This window comes from Gymnodraco acuticeps, unplaced genomic scaffold (genome assembly GCF_902827175.1).
Source record: "Gymnodraco acuticeps unplaced genomic scaffold, fGymAcu1.1, whole genome shotgun sequence".
Taxonomy (NCBI): domain Eukaryota; kingdom Metazoa; phylum Chordata; class Actinopteri; order Perciformes; family Bathydraconidae; genus Gymnodraco; species Gymnodraco acuticeps.
In genome coordinates, this window is record NW_022991434.1 from 273,405 (window position 1) to 283,604 (window position 10,200).

Here is a 10,200-nt window from a genome sequence, read left to right on the forward strand (position 1 = left end):
TTACAATCTCCTCCTAAAGAGTAGATCACTTACACTTTCGGACCGAAAACCCCATGTCATTTTTTATGCTATATTGCAAAAGCATAGTTGATAGGTCAAAGCAAAACACACAATGTTTTGACCGTTTACATGTGTCAACTAAAGATTGACCTGCCCCAAACATGACTTTCTTGATGATAGGCTGGTCTGGGTCCTGATGGTAAGGGGGCCTGGCCTGTTGGGTTCTGGTGTTCTGGAAGCTTTAAAGCAGCAGAAGTCTCTGCAGCTGACAGAAGGGACTGCAGCAGTCTGCAGCACAGCAGGTGAGAGACACTGCACTGTGTGTGATGTGCTCATGTTGCATTCATTTACAGTTCCTGACGCACCCCGGGGGGGATGGTAAGTTAAGACTGTGAAGTTCAAATGTGCTCAGATATATTAACGTTTAACCTCTAAAAATGATGTCTAATTCAACTTCACTGACTGTATCCTATTTCATTCTTGGAGCTTATTTGAATATTGGATATTTGAGGTACTTGTGTTTCATGATAACTGCATTTGTATACATTGTGATTGTTGTTGCCAACACGTCTCTGATTGTGGTTATCTGTGTGAACAGGAGCTTACATGAACCTATGTACCTTTTTCTGTGCAGCCTGTTTGTAAATGAACTGTATGGTAGTACAGGGTTGTTTCCATTCCTTCTGGTTCAGATCCTCTCTGACATTCACACTGTCTCTGCTCCGCTCTGCTTCCTGCAGATTTTCTGCTTGCATACATATGGAGGTGTTGAGTTTTCCAGTTTAACCGTCATGTCTTATGACAGATATCTTGCTATCTGTTATCCTCTGCAATATAACACACGTATGACTTATAAGAAGGCGGTTATCTTCATTATTCTGGTTTGGTTGTACTCTTTTGTAAAGTTCATGATAACCTTATCTTTAAACATCCGTTTGACGCTTTGCGGAAACACAATAAATGGTTTGTATTGTAGTAACTACCTTGTTGTGAAGCTGGCATGTTCTGACACTCAGGTGAACAACATTTATGGATATTTTGGTACTGTTCTCACTATCTTAGTCCCTCTGTTTCCAATCCTCTTCTCGTACATGAGGATCCTCAGAGTGTGTTTCTCTGGCTCCAAACAGACCAGACAGAAAGCTCTCAGTACCTGCACACCTCACCTTGTTTCCCTCCTCAACTTCTCTTTTGGCTGCGGCTTTGAAGTACTTCAGAGTAGATTTGATATGAGCGGTGTTCCCAGTGTGCTGCGTATTATTCTGTCACTGTATTTTCTCATCATACAGCCACTAATGAACCCTGTCATGTACGGACTGCAAATGTCCAAACTAAGAAACATATGTAAACATGTGCTCCGTTATAAACTGTTGGCTGGTAGGTCTAATAACTAAAGTGTCAGTGAATGGATCTTAATATCTTGTCTTGAAATTTGCGGATTACATTTGTTTTATTAAATGAGAAAAATGTGTATTATGTTCATAGTGTTTGTAGTATTTATTATATATACACATGCATTCCAATATTCATGAATAAACAGACAAATGTCACCTTAATGTAAACACAGTGAAAATATGAACCTATATTAATATATAGCCTTTGAATACATTTAAAACGAAATGTAAAGTATATATATATATAAGGATTGATAGTACATTTAATGATGTCTCTATAACACATCATGTGGATAGTCCTCTGTAGTGGGAACTGTGCAGTGTGAACAAGCATCATGTTATAAAGCACTTTGTGGGGGGGGGGGATGTTTCTGGACTTTTGGTATTTGGTGTAACCAAAATTAACAAGGAAAAATAAACAAGCTTGTAGCACAATTCATCTTTGTAGTCTCTATTTTATATTGCGGTGAAGGTATCTTCAAATGACTGTATTCATACATCATGATAACGGCCCATACTCATACATCTTTTTATTGAAAAGAGCAATGTCATCAGCAAAGCACTAGCAACCTTTATTGATTCAGTTATCTCATCCCTTATTCGCTCAATTCAAACTGGATCCATAAAGTATAAAATGAGAATAAAAAATCCCCACTCTAGACGTTGTGAAAGCAATCGACAAAGCAAGCTGGGCATTTCTCATTACAATGCTGTTTCTGTGGAGTCATTTAAACAATGGATTGTTGGAAATCACGTCATGGCAAATGTGTCATGGGACTTAATTACCCAGGATCCTTCACTGTTGTCCAAAGCCTACATCACATACTGCAAACTGATGTCCCCTCTCCACATGTAGATATGGAAACTCAGCAGATAGAAAGACGCTGAGCTGTAATGTGTGTTGTGTTGTAATGAGCTAAAAGGTAACGTTAGGTGGCTTTGACGCATTGCCAGGCTGATGTCGGTTGAGTCCCTGGAACAATAACTGTCTTATTAACCCCACGCCAATATCACATATTAAATATGGTAATAAGGCCTGAGCACAAATGTGCTGGGACACATCGGTTTTGTAAGAATTGTTTTGTGAGTGGAACCTCAGATTGAGGAGGAACGATTCCGTCCTGGTCGTGGAATGACGGATCAGCTTTTTACTCTTGCAAGGATCCTGGAGGGGGCCTGGGAGTACTCTTATCCGGTCTGCATGTGTTTTTGTAGATTTGGAGAAGGCGTATGAGTTCCCAGGGAGATACTGTGGGAGGTTATTTCAAGGCTGGATTATTGTAACTCTTTATTATCAGGGTGTACCAAGAAGTCAGTCAAGTCGCTTCAGCTGATTCAAAATGCTGCAGCTCGTGTACTAACCAGAGTTAGGAAAAGGGACCACATTACTCCTGTTCTGGCTGCCTTACACTGGCTCCCTATAGAACACAGGATAGAATTTAAAATTATTCTTCTCGCCTACAAAGCCCTTAATGGGCAGGCGCCATCTTACCTTAAAGAACTCATTATACCCTACTGTCCTACTAGGGCATTGCGTTCCAAGAATGCAGGGTTGTTGGTTGTTCCTAGAGTCTCTAAAAGTACAATGGGAGCCAGAGCCTTTTCTTATCAAGCTCCACATTTGTGGAATCAGCTTCCAGTTTGTGTTCGGGCGGCAGACACCCTATCCGTTTTTAAGAGTGCGCTTAAGACCTTCCTTTTTGATAAAGCTTATAGTTAGGGCTGATTAGATTCAGCCCCTAGTTTTGCTGATATAGGCTTAGTTTGTCGGGGGACATCTTACTTCTTCCTTCTCTCTGTCTATACCTGTGTACTCTCATGTTCCGATTAACCCAGCTTCCCCAAATGTCTTTCTTTTTGGTGTCTATATACGCCGGGATCCGGAGTCATGGATGATCCTGCGCTCCTCTGTCCTGGATCGCGAGCCCTGGATCTTGAGTCGTGGCTGTGTTCCTGGATCATAGGTCCTGGATGGATATCCTCGTGGATTCATCTTCCTATTATACACACATGCATTTCCAAACATTTGGACTACCTATGTTGCAAATGTATTATCTTTTCAATTTACACACGGCATCTATTGCACGTCTGTCCGTCCTGGGAGAGGGATCCCTCCTCTGTTGCTCTCCCTGAGGTTTCTCCCATTTTTCCCTTTAAACTGTGGGTTTTCTTCGGAAGTTTTTCCTTGTACGATGTGAGGGTCTAAGGACAGAGGGTGTCGTATTGTCATACTGATATTTTGTACAAACTGTAAAGTCCACTGAGACAAATGTAACATTTGTGATATTGGGCTATATAAATAAACATTGATTGATTGATTGATTGATTGGGAGGTGCTGCGGGAGGTGAGGGGGTGTCAGGGTGAGTGAAGCAGGCAGGACCCAAATGCAGGAACAAATACAGGTTTAACAGAAAATACCTTTTTTTCAAGGCTACCAGTTTTTGAATACAGAGCAGAACTCTCTCCCAGGTGAACACATATACATTCAGGATGAAAGTGGCAAGGGCAGATGGCCGGGGGTCAGAGGACCTCCAAAGGCCAGATGAGACCCAACGAAAGGGTCCTCGAAAGGAGCCTTGTTGGGAACTTTGGCATGCCTGGGTCTAGCAGGCCTGGAATCAGGTTTGACCTCAAAGCTACCAAAAAGGTCTTCCACCCACTCTGGTAGTAAGTCCCTTAACCAGGGCCTCGAGGTTACTTCTTGGCGTGCCGTAGAGATGATAGACTGCTTCTCCTCTCTACTGGAGGCATATCAACTGTCATTTTTCAAGCAAATTAAATTGTATGTCACCTCTTACAGGTCGCCTGCTGGGTTGATTTGGTGAGATCCTTCTGTCAGGGTGAAGCAGGCAGGACCCAAATACAGGAACACATACAGGTTTAACAGAAAATATACCTTTATTTCAAGGCTACTAGTTTTAAATACAAAGCAGAACTCTCTCCCAGGTGAACATATAGAACTTCAACAAGGATCTCACAAAGACTGACAGGAAAAACCAGAACCTAAATGCACACAAGACTAATCCCACGAACAAGACACAGGTGAGGAGGGAGGAGAAAACACAGGGACACAAGGTGAACACAATCGGGTAATTAAGCAGGAGGGAACCCAGAGACAGGAAGCAGTTTGCTGGGCTCTCTAATAATGTTGTGTTGTAACTGAAGAGGGCAGTTAAGGTTTTAACCAGCGACATAAGGATTGTATCTTAGAAGACTGGCCAGAGGTTTGAAAAAAAGGTTTAACCAACGACAATGATGTTGCCTATTCAATGCACACAAAGCTCTTATCATTACAAACATATCAAATTGGCTCCCATAAGCCTAACCAGAAGTAGACCATCATAATGTGCTTTTTTCCTTTATTTTTAGAATTGTTTTATAATCTCCTCCTAAAGAGTAGATCACTTACACTTTTGGAAGAAAAACCCCATGTCATTTGTTACGCTATATTGCAAAAGCATAGTTGATAGGTCAAAGCAATACAAACATTTTTTGACCGTTTACATGTGTCAACGAAAGATTGAGCTGCTCCAAACATGACTTTCTTGATGATAGGCTGGTCTGGGTCCTGATGGTAAGGGGGCCTGGCCTGTTGGGTTCTGGTGTTGTGGAAGCTTTAAAGCAGCAGAAGTCTCTGCAGCTGACAGAAGGGACTGCAGCAGTCTGCAGCACAGCAGGTGAGAAACACTGCACTGTGTGTGATGTGCTCATGTTGCATTCATTTACAGTTCCTGACACACTCTGGGGGGGGATGGTAAGTTAAGACTGTGAAGCGCCGGCGGGGACCCTGGGTTTCTTTTTCACGACACTGTGTCTCAGGGCATCTTAATATTTAAAAACCTATTAATGTGTTATACCAGATTAACGAGAAGAATCTCAGCTAACTGACTATACGAACCATTTTTACCGAAACAAAACACAAGTCTCACAAGAAGCGTTAGCATTAGCCCTTAGCTAAAACGGGCAGATGCTACTTCCGGTGCTAACTAGAAAAAACGATCTTTAAAACTTAATATTTTCTGCACACACTACATATCATCTGAAAGCTGATACTCCACAGATTATTTTGTTATAAGTATCATCACTGTAGGACACAAACTCACTGAGCTAGCAGCCAGAACAGAGAAGAAAAAAAACAACAGTTTTCAAAACTATAGCAATAATTATGTCTTACCGTTGCTGTTTTGTGATCAAAGCTCGTGTTCAAGGGAATAAAAACGCTGTTTAAGGTTAATCCAATGTCTATTAGTCACTTTAGAATTGTTCCTGATAATCTATCATTAAGTTCATGGCAGCAGAGTAGGTATAAAGTTTCGCAGTCCTGAGCTAATGCTGTCTCACGTGCTGTTTACGCAAACCTCTCTCTACTTGACGTAAGTGTTTAGCGGGACTTACTAACTGTCACTCGATTCTATTGGCTCTAACAGTTCAGAAAAGGTGTCAATCACCCAAATCGACCAATGGGTTCCAAAGATATGATCCTGCGTAGTATAAACTACGCCCGCTCCGGCTCCATTACGCATTACGCAGCAAGACTGCAGCAGGACAGCAGGACAGCACCACAGCAGGACAGCACCACAGCAGGACAGCACCACAGCACCACAGCAGGACAGCACCACAGCACGCAGCGACGATAGCAGGTAACAGGTAACAGAGCACATTTCAAGGACGTTGATTTCTTTGCTTTTAGATATTTTTCTTGTGTATCCTCTTTCCATTTTAGCAAATAATGGCAGCCAGAAGGGAGAGCTTCACCACCGAGCAGGTGCTAGAGATGCTAGCTGACGATAGCGGGGCTATGATCATACCAGATGACTCTTCGTCGGATGATGAAGATCTCCTCCAGCCAGACCTGGATCCGGACAGTAGTGACTCGGATGTTGAACTTCCACCACGGGAAAGGTATGTAATCTCTCTGTTTTTATATATTACTTATGTGTTTGGTGGAACTGCGTCACAGTGCTAGCTTAGCCAAGAAGCTACAGGAATGATTAGGCAAAATGCTAAATAGTTTTACTTGTCTTTTTGGAGTTACATTTTCTAAATGAATGGCCAGTGAATGAATATATATATATGTGTTTACTTATTTATTTATTTGGTGTAATATTATTCATTTGTAGTCCAATATTATCCTATAAGTATAAGCCAGTGAATTAATCTAATCTCTTTGTTTTTCCACATTTTGTTTTCAGTGATGCAGTTGAGTTTGAAATGGCTTCTGGACCCCCCATCTGCCACTCAGCATGTCTCAACAACACCACGACCATCCACCCGGCTGTGAGTACCTGCACACCTCACCTTGTTTCCCTCCTCAACTTCTCTTTTGGCTGCAGCTTTGAAATACTTCAGAGCAGATTTGATATGAGCGGTGTTCCCAGTGTGCTGCGTATTATTCTGTCACTGTATTTTCTCATCATACAGCCACTAATGAACCCTGTCATGTACGGACTGCAAATGTCCAAACTACGAAACATATGTAAACATGTGCTCCGTTATAAACTGTTGGCTGGTAGGTCTAATAACTAAAGTGTCAGTGAATGATTCTCAATATCCTGTCTTGAAATATGCTGATTAACCTGTTAAGCCCGAGAGACCCCGGTACCGGGGCACTCCCGCAACATCTTGCAGGAAACATTGTCTGAGGTCATGTTCATTTAATAAACTATGAATGTTTTAAATCCATGTAACGGGAATAAACTCATCTAACTGATCATTTTAATTTTTTTTCTCCAAACAACCCCACAATGCTAACGCTGACCTTCTGAATTAGCAACGAGCGAAGAATGCTAACAGATTACTGCACCGAAATTCACTCACAAAACCTTATTATTGATCTTTTCTGCACATCCAACACATCGTTTCACATCGTGAGATGACACAGAATCGATGGGTACATACATTTTCACTCAATGATACGAACCCGCGACTTTATAAACAAAAACAGACATCAAAACATCTGGCGCTAGGTAGCTAAAAACGCTAACATGGCCTACCTTTGTCGTAGTCTGGTCAAAAGTGGTCTTCAATGGCATTAAAACGATAAAAACGCTGCTGAAGTTAATCCATAGGTTAATCCAATGTGTCTGTGTCCCTTTGAAATGATTTATGATAATCCATAAGCAATATGTTACAAAACAGTCGAGCAAAACAAACTAGGGATAAACTGGCTAGAGTCACAAAAATGGCCCTGGATTTTTGGTTTTGCCCCTTGTGCTTCAAAACCAATTGATATTCCTTCTTCCTCTGAAGTCACAGCTGTGTCCCACTCCTCATCCTTCATCATAAAAGGTTTTCGCTGAGAGCGTAGTCTAGTTTATTTCTGAAAAATACTTCAATTTTTGCGACTGGCCATCCCACTTCTGACACCATATGTTACAAAAAAGGTCGAGCACAAAAAACTAGGGATTAAATAAGCTGGCTCGAGTCACAAAAATGGTCCTTAGGTGCTTTTATTAACAGCCAAAAATGCTGAAAGACACAAAGTAACAAGGATTTACATTAAGAAAACAAAACCTCAATATATATAGGTCGCGGACATAGGACTGGTACCTCTCTGCTCTCCTGCCAGAGTCAAACTACCTTCCAAAACACTTGTGGCCAGGGGTTTATACATGTTAAGCCCCTCCCCATAGGACAATCCACTATTTATACCCCTAACCAATGTCATTCTTATCTACAAACACATTCACAATGCAAGGCAAATTACCCAAACACAACAAATCAAATAGGTCAACATATTCTATCTTTCTGACCACAGAAGCCTTAAACAATAACATTTGTATACTTGCAAGAAAATTGCCACCCGTGCCCATGCATTACATGGTATACTCCAATTGAGCACAGGTGTTTCCACTGATTGAGCCTCTACTTAAGGCTGCTTCTTTCTGTTGCTCTGTTTGGCCTACACAACCTTGAACGAGAGGGTAAGCAGGTTACTTGTATATGACTTCAAATAAATCTATTTTGAACAAATAATGACTTGGGTTTTATTTGTATCAATGTCCAGCTAAGTTATTAATGTTTTTCCCTCAGTGTGTCTTTTACCATGCCCCTATGCCAACTGTGATGAAGGCTTCTTCTTCACATTACCACCCTCCTCTCCTGCATCAACGATGTTTGGCAGCCTTGACAGGCAGTCCGCGGTGACGTTTTCCTTGCCTGCTTTGTGCCACACACAGAACTTGAACGGTTGTAGTTCAAGATACCATCTAGTCACCCTGGCGTTCCGGTCCTTCATGGTCTGGATCCACGTCAAGGCTCTATGGTCCATGCGGAGGTCAAATTCCCTCCCGAGTAGGTAGTACCTTAGGCTGTCCAATGCCCACTTGATTGCCAGACACTCCTTCTCGATTGTGGAGTACCGGGTTTCACGGGGCAGAAGTTTCCTGCTGAGATACAACACTGGACGTTCCTCTCCTGGTTCTCCCTGAGCCAGCACTGCACCGATGCCCACTCCAGAGGCATCCACCTGAACCAGGAAGCGTCTTTCGAAGTCAGGACTCTGCAGTACCGGAGACGAGCACAGTTTTTTTCTTCAACTCCTGGCAAGCCCTTTCACACTCTTCATTCCATTCCACAGGATTACAAGCAGCCTTGCACGTCAGGTTGGTCAACGGAACTGCTAGAGTGGCAAACTGAGGAATGAAACGTCGATACCATCCAACCAGGCCAAGAAAGGACCGTACCTGTTTCTTGGTACGAGGTCTCGGACTGTTCAGGACTGCCTCAACTTTGTCTACCTGCAGCCTGACTTCACCCTTCCCAGCTAATACCCAAGGTAACGAGTCTCCTGCTTAGCCCACTCACATTTCTGTAGGTTGAGTGTGAGTCCTGCCGCATGGATTGCACCTAGGACCCGACGAAGGTGATCGAGATGTTCCTCCCAGGTCCTGCTGTAAATGACCACGTCATCCAGGTAGGCAGCACTGCAGTCCTCGCACCCCAGAAGAACTTTGTCCATTAACCTCTGGAAGGTTGCTGGGGCACCATGTAGACCAAACGGCATCACAGTAAACTGGAAGAGGCCGAGTGGGCTTCTGAACGCGGTGAGGTAACTGGCTTTCCTGCTATACCTGCCAATACCCCTTGCAGAGGTCCAAGGTAGTGATGTAGTTGGCTCGACCAATCCTCTCCAGCAGGTCCTCAATCCGTGGCATCGGGTAGGCATCAAAGAAGGATATGGCATTCAGCTTCCTAAAGCTTCAGGAAACCGAGTAGCATAGTCACATACCACAAGAATGTACTGGTATCCTGCTGAGCTTTTTTCCAGGGGCCCCACAATGTCCATGGCAATCCGCCTGAACGGGGTTGTTATCACCGGCATGGTTTGGAGGGGTGCTCGGTTTGATTTGCGGAGAGGACAAGTTTTCTGACACTCTGGGCATGTTTTACAATATTTCTGCACATCAGTGTACATTGAAGGCCAAAATAACCTAAAGGCAAGTCTGAGATACATCTTATAGTGACCTAGATGTCCTGCCCATGGAAGTGTGTGTGCAAGGTGTAGTACCAGGGATCTGCAGCTACCTGGCACAACTAATCTCCTGCCGTCTTGCTCTTCCCCCTCATAAAGCAGGTACTTGTGGAGAAAGTATGCTGCACCACCTACTTGAGCGATTTGATTGGCTGAGTTTAACACCTTGGTTAGCACAGATTTTAACAAGGGATCAGACTGTTGCAATATGGTCATATTCTCTGGTATTTTCCACTTTACATTTGACAAAGTATTGCCAGACATTTCACCAGGTACAGGTTTCTCTAACCGCTGTTGCCGACGTGTTTTCCTTGGCCCTTTTGTTCCAGCAC

The 10,200-nt window shown here is 43.0% G+C and overlaps 1 protein-coding gene across 1 annotated transcript; it reads left to right on the forward strand.

Annotated features, from left to right (window-relative positions):
• Positions 1-437: 437 nt before the first annotated feature.
• Positions 438-1,394, forward strand: LOC117532548 (olfactory receptor 10A3-like). Its single transcript, XM_034195876.1, has one exon. It carries the CDS (start codon positions 438-440, stop codon positions 1,392-1,394), a length of 957 nt encoding a protein of 318 aa, XP_034051767.1.
• The last annotated feature ends 8,806 nt before the right edge of the window (positions 1,395-10,200 follow it).

Excerpts from the sequence above, each read along its gene's own strand:
- LOC117532548 (XM_034195876.1), top strand. The coding sequence starts at position 438 with ATGATGTCTAATTCAACTTCACTGACTGTATCCTATTTCATTCTTGGA.